Below are 14,193 nucleotides of genomic sequence, written 5' to 3'. Positions count from 1 at the left end.
CTGAGATTACAGTATTTTAATGTGATTTATTTTAGTATATCATTTGTAAGAGTAAATATATGTTTTAGAATATTTACCCTTGGTTCTTTATCAGAACTTTGAGATTTATAGTTAATATGCCCATTATACTTTTTAAGTAGATCTTTGATATACGAACTTGCTCAGTTAGTTGTCATTTAGGACATAAACAGGATTATTTACTCTAGCTCATGGATGGTAATTTATGGCCTTCAAATAGTTCACACTTCAATTTTTCGTACAAAAAAATGTATTTTATATTAGCTAAGTTAGTCATTTTTTGGTTAATGGATATCTTTACATTTTATGACGTGTCTTCCACTCACTAGATGTTAAACCAATCTTAAAGTATCTAGCATTGATTATAATCAAGAGTGAAAATGGGAGTGCCCAAAGGAATCTTTTCTGTATAGAAAGGCACTTCCTTATTTTATACATTGAAGAAAAAATAATTAATATAAATATTTTATAGTTATTATTTGAAAGATTTATAGAAAATGAAATAGGACTTCAATGCTAGATATACTCCATTTTATTTAGCAAATAATTTGTATATTAACTTTTGTTATATTCACTTAGGCACTTAACATAATTTAACATCAGGGTTAGAGTTACCTAAGTATCGGTTAGATTTTCTTTTTTTTTTAAGATTTTATTTATTTATTTGACAGACAGAGATCATAAGTAGGCAGAGAGGCAGGCAGAGAGAGAGAGGAGGAAGCAGGCTCCCTGCTGAGCAGAGAGTCCGATGTGGGGCTCGATCCCAGGACCCTGAGATCATGACCTGAGCCGAAGGCAGAGGCTTTAACCGACTGAGCCACCCAGGCGCCCCTCAATTAGATTTTCTTTGAGAAGCTATTGTGTTTTGTTTTGTTTTGGTTTTTTGGTGGGACATTTTGTTAAAACATTTGTTGAAATTAGTAGCTAAACTAAAAATTTCAGTTGATCAGGGTCTAAACCAATTCATTATTAGAATTTTTGTTAAAAAAATGTAGCAGAAGGCAAATTATGTAATAATCATCCTTGACCTTAATATTCTTTAAAGAAATATTTTCAAATGTTCTTTTTTAATACATTTACTTCTGAGAAACTCTTCTCAAATTTGTTGTTGATCTACTTAGTATAAATGTGCTTTGTACTTATCTAAATTATAGCATTGGCATTGTGTAACCCTTGTACGAAGGTGCTTTTGAAGCCCAAGTGGTCTGTATGCAGGAGGACCATACAGGCCAAACACAGGCTTGCCACCTCCAATCTGCACCCTTTCACCAGTAATCACTACATGCTACTGATCACACCAAGGTAATGTAGTGTTGACGTAGCTCAGTCAGCCCATTACTACTGCTGGAACATGAGATTGAAGCTTGTGCTTATGATAGTCTACAGTAAATATTATCACATAAGATACTCAATACCTCCCTGTTTGGGGCAAATTAAATTGCCTTCTACAATAGGAGACTCACTTTTAGCACAGTAGAAGCTTATTATTTTGGACTAAAAAAAAAAGACTCATGTATTACCAAAATAATTAGAAAACCGTTTATAAGTAGGGAATCATAGATCCACCATCGTTATCTCAATCTCACCTTTGCTGTCTCTCAAACACACCACACACATGCATCACACTCTCTTTTTACTTGTCACAAGGTGATTTGGATGATCATCATGTTCATGAGTTTAGACTGAACAGGTCCTACCCCCCCCCTTTTTTTTTCTATAGATATGGATTCTAGCTCCAGAGAGATTAAGTTTGCATTGGAATTCTGTTTTCCTGGCTAATTCCTGGTCTGCTTTCCCCACCCATCCCCCACCATCAAGCAAATTTAAATCTATGGAATGCCTGGGGAAATAACAGTATGCCCAGAAATAACAATTACAATAAATAGAAGTATTTGCATTTGTGTATTATTACAGGTTAACTGTTAGATAGTTACAGTTGTGACTATCTTTGAAATTAGACCTTTTTTTCATTCAGTTGCAGAATCATTAATAATTCTTCTTAAAGCTTGTTTTATTCTGGTGTATGGGTAATATTGTAAACTGTCCTATATGAGATAGTTTTAATTTATTACTAGATTGACTAGTTGTAGTTCTTTATCTGTGTATAATTTTATCAGTCTCAGGAAACATATATTAAGTTCATGCATTATTTGGCTTTACATTTCAAGGCTGTAATTTCATTTAATTTTGTGATTTTTTTCTACTCTATATCATCATATTCAATATTTGGTATGATGATCATCAGGAAAGATATTAAAAGAATACCACAGAACTTGCACAGAGTTATATAACCCATTAAATAGTTTTTTGTTAATTGTCAAATTTATGAGAAATGCTTTTTAACGACTAGAAGAGTTACAATTTTCAGTTATTTAAATTATAAATAAATTTATTTCCTTTAGATAGAATAGCCTTTTAATTTTATTCCTTCACTGTATCCAGTATGTTAAATGGATTGATTAATACATTCAGAAAAATCATAGCTAACATTTATTGAGGAATTACATTATGCTACATGCTTACACTAAGCACTTCACTTGAGTTTTCTTATTTAATCCTTGTAACCCTTCCACCTTTCTGTGGTGGAAACTTTACCTTCCCCATTCCAAATGACATAACGGGGATACTGAATGGTAACTAACAGAGCAAGTAAATGATGGAGCATATACTTAGGTTTGTTTTTTTCTTGCTTTTTAAGCTTCCTTAAGATAGTTATGTCAAAATCTTTGTAGATAAACTCAATTTCTAGATTTCTCAAGGGTAGTTTTTATCAATTTATTTATTTTTTAATGAGCCTTGCTTCCTGTTTTTTATTATGTGCTTTGTGATTTTTATTGTTGACAACTGATAATTTGAATATCATGATTTGGTAACTCTTGAAATTTAGTTGCCCCTAATCTTTGCTAATTTTCTGTATTCTTAAACATTTTAGCCCCTTATTTCCCAGTCTTTTTTTTAAATTTCTGCCAAGATTTATTCTTTGGCATATGAAGATACCGAACTCTTTATTTCTTAGGTTATGTTCAGCTAGGGTTTTAATAGGCATTTCTTTGAAAGCCAGGAGCTAAGAAAAAGAACAAGAACCAAACAAAAAAGCTAAAACTTCTTTTGTTTACAGATTGGTTCTGTGCCGCAGCAGTCCTTCATCATTTAGCCACGCTTGCATTCATCTTAGTGATCAGCTTCAGGTGGAAGGTTTTGATCTTCTGCTTGCACTGGGCATGTACGTTTTCCGATATACGTGGTTCCTTTTGAAAGTCTTAATTCCCCAAGGAAACTCTCACCAACTCTTGCTCCCAGGTATTAGGTAGTCTTTTTAATGTTTTAGTTATAAACTTTGCCCTATGCATCTGCCTGTTCTTAATTTAGCTTGCAGTGTGTTCAAGAGCAATGCCTACCCGCTTTTTGAATTAGACAAAAAAGAGATGAATGTTCTCTGTTAGTCCTTCAGGTAGCTCCTAAGTAAGTTAGAATAGAGTTACATAATATTTTGCAAATGTGGTCTACTTTGCTCCCTCCAGAACCAAGTACTGGTCTCCCATACTGGAAACTGCATCCCTCTTCAAGACTGCTGTGTACCAGGGCGCCTGGGTGGCTCAGTGGGTTAAAGCCTCTGCCTTCAGCTCAGGTCATGATCCCAGGGTCTTGGGATTGAGCCCCGCATCGGGCTCTCTGCTCAGCAGGGAGCCTGCTTTCCTTCCTCTCTCTCTGCCTGCCCCTCTGCCTACTTGTGATCTCTGTCTATCAAATAAATAAATAAAATTAAAAAAAAAAAAAAAAGACTGCAGTGTACCAAGGTGGGAGTAGGGTAATGGCAAGTAACAATACCACAAAGCCTTCAAGAAATCTCTTTCTTCATTTATTGTTCATTTGGTTTTTGTAAATCTTGCATTGTCTTCCAGAATCACTGCAAAGTTGGTTCTGACAGTTATTGCTTGTTTTTAGTGTTTCTTTGGGAGGATGAGAGTTTGGAGTTGTATAGTCTACCATTCCACTGATGTCACTCTGCTTTCTTCTTGAAAATTATTCTATTAATGATTTAATAGGAATAACAAAAATACTATCTTCTTAAAATTATCCATTTGAAATATTTATTTAAAAGTTTCTATGTATTTGTTTTTTACATCTGACTTTATATTATTTAAAATAATAATTTTGACCCCCTGTCTTGGCCCTGAAGGGGCTGGATGGACAAGTTGGGTGTAGTAGCTCTAATCTGAGCAGTGGTACCTCTTCCTCCTCATCCCAACACTGGCGGTGAGCCAAGTAAGTGGCCATGGCCCTTGGTGAAACTGTGGGCAGGCTGGGCCTGAGCCTGGCATCTGTTTGCCTTGCGTGGAGGTTGTGGATGCTGTGGAGGCTGCCTCTCCACTCCATGTATGTGAGCATGAGAAGTGGCCCTGACAGGCTGGCAGGGCTGAGGCCAGTAGGAAGGAGAACCACCAGTAAGTAGTAGGTGTGCAACAGAGAAATGTGAATCACTCCAGGCTCTCTTTGTTTAGAGTTACCTTAATCAGGGAACACAGATGTTCTTAACAGCATTGAGAAATCAGACTGACTATTCTTTGTCCAGTTATGTCACTCTAGGGTCATCTGTTTTTAGGCTGTTTATGTCTAGAATATCTATCGCTGGGTTGCTAGGAGGAGGCTCAATGTTTGCATTTTCACCAGTCAGTTTCAGAGACTACATTATTAATCCAAATTGGAAAGCCTATAGATTTAGGTGCTGGAGATGAAGTCAGAAAAATCATGAACCCTCATTTTGAAGAAATATATGCTACTGAGTTCTCTGAAACTATGATATGGCAGCTTCAGAAGAAGAAATACAAAGTTCTTGGTATAAATGAATAGCAGAATACAGGGTTCCACTATGATATAAGTTGCTTAAATGTGCTGGACAGCCCCTGACTGTGTTGAAAGATACCAGAAATGTCTTGGAGGCAATGAGAGACAGGGTCATCCTTGTTCTGGTTTTACCCTTTCATCCCTGTGTGGAAAACATAGGTGGCAAGTGGGAGGAACCTTCAGAAATTTTAGAAACCAAGAGATAGAATTGGGAAGAACAAGTCAATAGCTTGCTTGAAGTTTTTAGAAAAGCTGGTTTTGTTACCAGAGCTTTCACCAGACTGCCATACCTGTGTGAAGGCGACATGTGTAATGACTACTAGTACTGTTTTTAAACCAGTATAAATACTTGGAGGCTCAAGTCTTCAGAGCCTACCCCAAAAATGTATACTCCAGAAGAGGGTCTGTGTTTGTGATTATGTGAAGGGAGGCCCTTTGGGGACTACCATTGCTATATCATGTAGTGATTTAAATAACCAAACTACTAATTATTTCTTTGTAGTGTATAAAAGGAATGTTTTTAAAAAACAAAAACCCAACCTTTTCAGGATTTTTATCAACTCTTTACTCAGTAAAACAAGTCACATTCTAATTATGGAAGATATTTTTTATACTTAATTGCAGTAAGGACTCATTCCCAGTCAAAGCAATGGTCACAGCTTCACATGGAACCAATAAATATGTATTGTTTTTGATGAAAGGAAGACTGGCAATAAAGCTGTCCATTCACTCGCAAATATTTGGTTATAAGGTAGAGCCACTTACACTCTTTCATGTCTAGAAATTCTGTCATTATTCAAAAAATGTTTTTGATCATGCTACTAAACATTTTTGGAGATAAAAAATAAAGTAGTAACTTCTAAATATTATGTCAAGAATTAAATGTGGCCATTAAATCATTAGAATGTAGATATAATAATAGAGAAACGGAATATTATTAAATAGACAAATTTTTTGTGTTTACTTGAGCACTGGGGATATTTAGCATACATAAATTAGTATAGAGAGACTGTTGTCTCTCTGTTGAGATAATGTCCTTAGTGTCTACTGTCTTCATGGACAATGCTGAGTCATTATACTTTGCCTTACTATGTCAGCACTTGAATATACTTAATTTATTGATTTTTTAAGCATTTTCTTTGAATGGGATTTAAATCTAATAAAAAACATTTCAGTAGTAATGTTCACTTAAAAGCTTTCAGGTCTCTACACTGTTTATGGCATATTAACCTATCACAACTAAATGTAGCTGTCCATAGGTTTGTTTTCAACTTAGTTTAAAGCAAATCTTTTTTCCACTCTTACTATTAAATATTCATTGCACACACTTGATGGCATTTCTGTAACAATTTATAGAGATAAACCTTATATTTTAAATTATGTAATACTTTTTAGAATTCATACCTAGTATGATGTGATCTTCTAAAACTTAATGTTGTTGAGATGTAAACTGAGGGCCCAGTTGGGTAGGTGTGTTTGTTTATAGCATTACTCTGGTAGTTTTTAATCTAAAGTAGTTTAGGGGTGCCTGGGTGGCTCAGTGAGTTAAAGCCTCTGCCTTTGGCTCAGGTAATGGTCCCAGGGTCCTGGGATCGAGCCCTGCATCGGGATGTCTGCTCTGCAGGGAGCCTGCTTCCTCCTCTCTCTCTCTGCCTGCCTCTCTGCTTGCTTGTGATCTCTCTCTGTCAAATAAATAAATAAAATCTTAAAGGAAAAATAAAGTAGTTTAAAATATCTGGTTCTACCTTCATGAAAGAGATGTTTGTACATAAAAAGCACTATCGAAGTCTTTTGTAAATCTTCATTTAGCATGATTTTTGACAGTGCATAGATATTATAAATGCCCTTTGCTAAACACGGCTTCAGTAAAAGTTAAAAAAGAATCTGGAATTTATCTTGTTTTGAAATCTAAGTCACCATTATACACATTATTTGCTTAATAAGTTAGATATATATATGTTAGAAATTACTAATGGAAAATATATGCTCTGTCTATCCTCATTTAAAATACTTCAGCTACAGAGGTATTTTTTTCAAATCAGTCAACTTATTTTAATTGTGAGTGCTAGGAATTAATTTTACAGTTATTTACCAATGAGAAATTAGTCTGTTATGTAAATTTCACATTGTAATTGTCACAAATAATTGATGAAGTATCCCTGTGAATATATGTTGTACAATATACATACACATAGCAACATACATAATATGTATGTGATTTATGTATTTATTAGAGTTTCCTCAGTAAATATATCTAGATTATCTTATTGGTTAATACATTAAATATTGAAATACTTTTAAAATCACAATTGCATTTTAAAAATTAAGTTACTTTTAAGTTAATTTTCAAGCAACTGAAAGGTGATCTCTTATCCTAAAGCACTTTTTAAGTATTTGTGCTGTCTGATCATTTAAAGATCTTTGTGCAAGGTTACTGTAATAATGTACCTATGCTTGTGTGTGTATTTGTATGTGTGTATATGAGAGAGAGAGAGAGAAGAAGGGAAAGAGATCTGAAAGCAACCGTTACATCCTTGTTACAGTTATGGCAACTTAGTACAAGAATCAGAACAGCAACTAGAAACATCATATTAAACTCTCTTGCACCCTCTGTTGTTATTTTTGGGGATATCTTTCCATGATTGTATTGGCATTAGACTAAAATCCCTCATAAAATTAATACTTAGTTTATTATACTTGCTCCAAATTAGGTTCATAGTAAAGTAGCATTTATTTATAATTCTTGGTTTATGTTTCCTTCTATTACAAATATGTTTTTATTGTATAACACCTTAAGTCAAAGAGGAACCTCTCTGTTTGTCTTTGATTTCTCCTAGTTACCAGTTTCAAGCCCCTCCAAATGTTTGACACAAATGAAAATCTCTGCAGGATATACACACTATATACAGTTTTCCAGAATTACAAATTCTGCCTGTTCTTTTGTAAATCTTTCAATTGTCAGACAGTTTCCTTCCAAAATAAGAATCTGGAATTGTCCATACTAAAATTAAGAATTTATAACTGTTAGGAACAGATGTTTTCATAAACATTTGCTATAATTAATTTCAACTAGAGGTTTGAAGGAACAAAGCAGTTTTTCCCGCTTCAAAACTTTACAGCCTTTTCCCCATATAGCAAACTCTGAAATCGTTTCTTTAATACTATTCAGAAAAATAATTGTACTCCTTATTTGGTATGTTTTTGAAAAAGAAAAACTGCTTTTTTTCCTTATTCCAATCCTTCGAAGGTTACATTTAATGTGATATGCTCATTTTGAAACACGTATAAGATGAAGAAAACCTTTGTAATATATTATGATGGCAAAACCTAGTTTAAAAAGCTGAAAGTCTCTTAATTATTTGAAGGATTTTATATTTGATCTGGCAAATATCAGCAGAAGGGAAGAAATATTCTATTGGTGAGATCTTCTGTATTTAAGTAATTATAATCTTTAGTTTTAAAGAGAAAGAAGGCTCATATTTTAAATGTATGATATAGTTACTTATTTTATGCTGGTTATAGAATGTTTCACAGGAAATGTCTGCAAGCTGTTAAATAACATGTGTTGTAAGAAATTTTCATTTAGTAAGAAACAGAGTAATTTTCTTTAAAAATCCTTTTAGTTTATTTATTATAATACCGTTTAATTTTTTAAGAAAATAAAGTATGTTCTATGAGTGATCTTATAGTATCCATGTTTTCAAAGAACTAACAAAGTATGCCCAGCTAAATTGATCTTAAACATTTAAGTAGTTTTGGATAATTTTCTTCTATAAAATTTGGCAATAGTTTTGAATGCTGTAATCCATTTTAGGATTTTTGTTTAATGAAAAAAAAACCTGAAGTGCATTTTGAAAAAAGAATAGCATGGAACACTGGGTGTGGTGCATAAACAATGAATTTTGGAACACAGAAATAAAAAATTAAAAAAAAAAGTAAGTGGACTCAGTCCAATTCTTGTCCTCCTAAACACTTTGGCACAGATGTAAAGATTTTGAAAAGAACCAACATTCTTGACTAATCTGTCAACTATAAAATGTGCAAAGAAAAATAGGTAGCTGTCATTAAAATTACATTTCAGCTTTCAATAACCATTTAATAAGTACCATAATTATATAAGTATGGTACCTTAAGTACTGTACTCAATAATTAAAAATAATCTCATCTTTAAAGTGAAAGCTCTGTAATTACTATTTGACTTAACCAGGACCACTGTGATGATCTCCAGTGGCACCTTAGATTGTTCAAAGTGGATTAAAGTATACATTAAAATGGATAAATCATTAAATTATTAAGCTTTAAATTTCATAAAAATGAATATAACCTGATGTTTGATAGTTACATTACAAGAATTAGAAGTATAAAATGTAATCAGAATCTAGTCTTTTTAATTCTTTCTAAGAATAAATGGTCTATTTAATAGTAGTATACTATGGTTTCATAAAAACTGTACTTTGAAGTATATATTTTAAAATGTAAACTACTAAAATTAAATTTCTATCAATAAGCATATATATTTTATACTGTGACATTGGTAAGCATATTTTAAACTTCTTTAGCACATTTATTTTTATTCTATAATCTTTAAACTAATAGGTATGAATTTGTTCTAAGTTTGATACTATGAATATAACAGTTTCTTGAGTGGGATTTTTTTTTTTTCTAAATGTTTGATATTACCATATGATGCTGAAATAACTTTCAGTGTTGTTTTTCCATTTTTAAAGTTGCTGAACTCTTGCCCACAGTTAAAACATAAAGTTTTAGGGACAATATTAAGGTGTATGAAAAGTTCGTTGGAATGCATTCGCCACCTCCGAAGCCTGCTTTCTCTTTTACCTCTGCTTACCAAATTCCTCGGCCATGGAGAGCTGGGGACTGGGAAATAATCCCAGGTTCCCTGTCTGTTGCTGTCTTTTGGCTTTAGCAATGGTCCGAACAGGTGACTTGGTCACTAACAAAGAGTTGCCCTTTGTTTATAAACACTAATGCATGATTAAATGGTTGATAAATTTTGGTGTTGATTATGATTCATTAAAAAATGTACTGTGCTTCATTTGTTCTCTTAGCAATTATTTTGATAGTATTTCTATCCAATTTAGGAATGGTGGTATTTATATTTTAGCATCGAAATGAATTTTTTGCATAAGGACCTCTGATTACAAGAGATATTTGGGGGTTAGGGGTAAAGGGATAATGCTTTTGGACCCAATATACTGCATAGAGCTGTCACACAGCAGCTTTTCAACTAAAATATTCAGTTTCATAATCTTCATTATTTCAGTGTTTTTAAATTTTTTTTCCAGGAGATTCAAATAAAAATGGAAGAAGAAGTTCTACTTTAGATTCTGATGGGACTTTTAATTCCTATAGGTAGGTGATGAATACATAGATACATATTATTATAAGACAATATACAAGATGTTACAGGATTCCAATCTTAGAGTAGTAAGGAAGTGTTACCTGTCCTTTAAAAATAAGTCAAATGTAAAGAATATTGTGATATGTGATTGTTCTTATCACAGACTGTAATGAACAGTGTAACCTTTTTGGTTCTAAAGTAAATGACCTTATTGTAAACATCAGTTGTTAGTGTATAATTGGTATGAATGCACATGTAGTATTAAGCTCCATTATAATCCATTTTTTATTTTGTTTTTGCAGTATATCTGTTACCTTACTAAAGGCTTCCATTTGTTTAAGTTTCCGGTTAAAACAGAATATATTCCTTATGAGTGTCTAAGAATATGAAATGTAACCCATGGTTACATCAAGTGCTGTTTGTTTATATCCCATTTGGTTCTTCAGCAAATGGGACAGTTACATCTCAGTTAGTGATTTTTTTTTTAAAGGATATGCTGGTTAAGAAAACATGTATCTTCTCTAGTATTTTGGTAATATTCTCCTTATAACTTAATTTCCTTGAGTAAATGTTTATGGATTTTGTACCTTCATAACAGGGAAACCTAGGAAGAAGAAAGATTATATTATTTCCAGTAATATTTGAATATTCATATACTTAACCAGAGTAATATAAAAACTAGGTTGTTTTGTTTTAAGGAAGAAAGGTCCAGATTCAATAATAATACATTTAGGCATTGTAGATAGCAGTGCAGATTCTTAAAGAAATACTTCGAGTACACTGCCCTGATGGTTAATTAGTTCTTTTGCAGTGACAATACAATACACACAAGAACCACTGTACACTTGGAAACTCACTTGAATGTTAAGCTGTAACTCCTTCTTTTATGTACTAAATACGGAGTTTATGATTGGAATCTTTATATTTTTATTTAAAAACCCATTGTATGTCCCTAATTGGAACTGTGTCATTTGTCTTTTCATATTCCAGGCAAGCTTTTAATATCTAGAATTGGGCCTTATACACAGGAAGGAAGCACTTAATAAGAATGTGGTAAATGGGAAAGTTTTTTACAATTTGTTCATGAATTCCAGAAACGAGATCGTAATTGAAACACTTGACATCTTTATTTTATATCAGTTGGGGTCTGTATAAATAATCAGTCGTTCAAGTGTCACAGATACTACAAAAGGCTTATGTTCCCATGGTGTTCTAGAAGGGTATTATCACAGCAGTAAAGCTCATATGTTGTCATTATATTTTCAGTGTACTCATCCTACCTTATAAATGTTGGAATTCTTCAAATCCTTCTTTTAGTACTGAAGTGAATATAAAAGATAGTTAAACATTCATGATTTGGCATGTAAGTGAGGAATGTTAATATGATAATATATGTGAAATCTATGTTGTTAGTATCATTGCTAGATATAAATACAAAAAAATAGCTAAGACAAAAGGAAAATAGGAATGTATTTCAAAGGAAGGAAAATCCATATCTGTATATATTTTGTTGGTGAGTTAAATTTTATAGTTACATTTGTAGTTTAGCTAATTATACTAAATAATGGACATAATATAAAGTTAAGAGAAATGTGTTAATGTGAAGACACAGTATTATCTTGTAGTTTATTTTATTCTTGAATAGTTTGAAGATTAAAATGTTTTAGTATTATTGGATGATAATTGTACTTTGAAAATGAACTCCTAATGCAACTTTGCACAATAAATACTAATGTTGTTAACTAATATAATTCTAATCAATGCCTGTCAGTGTTGTAATGTTAGGATATTAATTTATTGTTGTAATTAAAAAGGCAAGATAAAAAGCTCAGGTAGTACAATATATAAAAACGAGCTTTTCATAGTTGGCAGGCCAGTGCTGTTATTAAATAGTATTATAGTATTTAAGGTGTGAAATGAATATTTTTCTACTCAGCAGGCAATAGCTCTTACAATATAATGAGCTTACTTGTGAATTTGACACTTGGGTTAAATGCAGAATTCATAGAAGCATAGCTCTGGGGTATATTTTCATATTAAGGTTAACTGATAAAACCTAGGAATTGTTGCGTGATCACTCTAAAATGCAACAGAATTGTCAGTAAAATTCCCTTTTGAAAATGAAAATTATTTTTCTGTTGCTATCATTGCTATTTTAAACTTTACATAAATTATTAGAAAAATGTAACTGTTAACCCTCAAAGCTCCTTTAGCCTACGAGTTCTACCTTTGTCTTATTTAAACTGTTTCAGAAATCCTGACCTTTCTTCACAGTCAGATAGTTCTGGCTGCCAGCCTAGTACCATCATATTCAAGTTCTGTATACTTCTATCCAGGATAATGATTAGCCTTAGTTTGTCATCTTGTAAGACAGACATTCTAATGTCTAACCTGCTTCCTCCTCACAGCTCTTGTAAAGACTGATCAAACGTAGAAGATAAAGCCTTTTGAAAATCCAATTGCAAACCCATTGCGTTTATTAATTCTTTCTGGAATTAATTCTTTCATATAAATTGGCAACTTTGTTGCCTTAGCCTTCATTTAACCCTCCAATACATGTACCCTTTTATAGTGTATGTGGAGGTTTTATTAACTATTGAATTCAGTCTTGAATTGGTCACCTAAGTCTGTACTCTTCTTCCCATTATGTGTTTGTCTTATTGTGGTCTGGGATTGTCACTTTCAAGAGGGCAGAATCACTGATTGTTGTTGTTTTGTTTTTCATTTGTTAATAATGCCTAAATATATGGTGAGATGGTTCAGATCCTGGCTCCAAATACTTGGGAAACTTGGACAAGTCTTAGCCTCAGTTTCCTCACCATTAGAGTGGGGTTAAAAAGAAGGAGTTGATGGGATAGTGTCATGTGGTAAATGCTGAGTAAATAGTAGCTGCGTTTATCTTCTTGTCTGTGGCATCATCATCATTGTCATCATTGGTAACCTCCTGGTATTGAGAATTTTTTGCAGTGCCCTGATATAGAGACACTGAAAGGAAGGTAAAAAAGAATGTGTGACTTACAGGACAATACCTTTTGTCTGTTTGGAGGAAAGGAGCTAAGAACAAACTTAACCTGAGGCTTGAAACTCTCAATCTGATACAGTATTCCAGTTGCCTTCAAAATTTGCTACAGAAGCAAATTTGTACACATAGCAATGATATAAGGAAGATGTTTTATTCTTAGTATAAATTCAGGCGTGGGTTTTTGGAATTTTGACAAATTCTGAAATTTACAGTCGATCAGATCCTAACACGATAGTACCATATGCATAATGTTCATAGATTTGTTTTTCATAGGCCAGGAAGTTTTACTTGGATTTGTGTCTTTTGTGGTTTTGCTTCATTGATTCCAGTGGAGTGCAGCTGAATTTAACAACCAAGGTACCAGTATGAATATTATATGGTGCCTAGATAATAGATTAGATCTTGTTTTAGAACTTCTTGTTAAAATTCAGTTATATGTCTCCCAACTAATTTTCAGATGATGTATTAAAATGGAAAATTTAGAAGACTTGAGAAGTTATTATTGGTTTATGCAGTAGATCTTACGATTTTTAAAGACCAGTGTTCTCCGTCAGTTTATATGAGCCTTCTGTATTTCTTATTTAAACATTAAAACTGAGAGACCCTTGCTGGGTATGAAAGAAGAATAGTGGTTTGCCGATTAGCAGTTTGCAGTAGATGATTAAGTTAGTGACTGTAGCACAAGGCCGCATGGTAGAAGGAATATTCTCTCCCCACCACCCTCCTCCTTTCCCAAGGGCAGCTGACCTTCTCCTCTCCAAAGAGGCGAGCCCCTTGCCAGCACATATGACTACAGACTATTACATTAATCTGTTTAGCTGTAGTACCAGCTGCTTGCATGTTTTTAATTATCTTATTAGATAGTATAACAGTGACCTATGAAATAAATTGAAGGTGAACATTTTTAAACTTTCCCTTTTTTACCCTATGTTTCTAAATATCTTTA

The 14,193-nt window shown here is 33.0% G+C and overlaps 1 protein-coding gene and 1 pseudogene across 6 annotated transcripts in view; both read left to right on the top strand.

The window, feature by feature from the left end:
* LOC116869801 overlaps positions 1 to 5,186 on the top strand; it is a 54,826-nt pseudogene extending 49,640 nt beyond the window's left edge.
* Positions 1 to 14,193, top strand: part of TBC1D5 (TBC1 domain family member 5) — a 536,635-nt gene that overhangs the window by 265,499 nt on the left and 256,943 nt on the right. For all 6 annotated transcript variants that reach the window (XM_032860919.1, XM_032860922.1, XM_032860921.1 and 3 more), the window contains one exon: positions 10,170 to 10,236. In XM_032860919.1, coding sequence (XP_032716810.1) covers positions 10,170 to 10,236 — 67 coding nt within the window. The remainder of the gene's footprint in view (positions 1 to 10,169; positions 10,237 to 14,193) is intronic.

Source organism: Lontra canadensis, unplaced genomic scaffold (genome assembly GCF_010015895.1).
Source record: "Lontra canadensis isolate GAN:19392208 unplaced genomic scaffold, GSC_riverotter_1.0 scaffold20, whole genome shotgun sequence".
NCBI classification, from domain to species: domain Eukaryota; kingdom Metazoa; phylum Chordata; class Mammalia; order Carnivora; family Mustelidae; genus Lontra; species Lontra canadensis.
The sequence above is the reverse complement of the archived record's forward strand: the minus strand, read 5'-3'. Positions and strand labels throughout refer to the sequence as shown.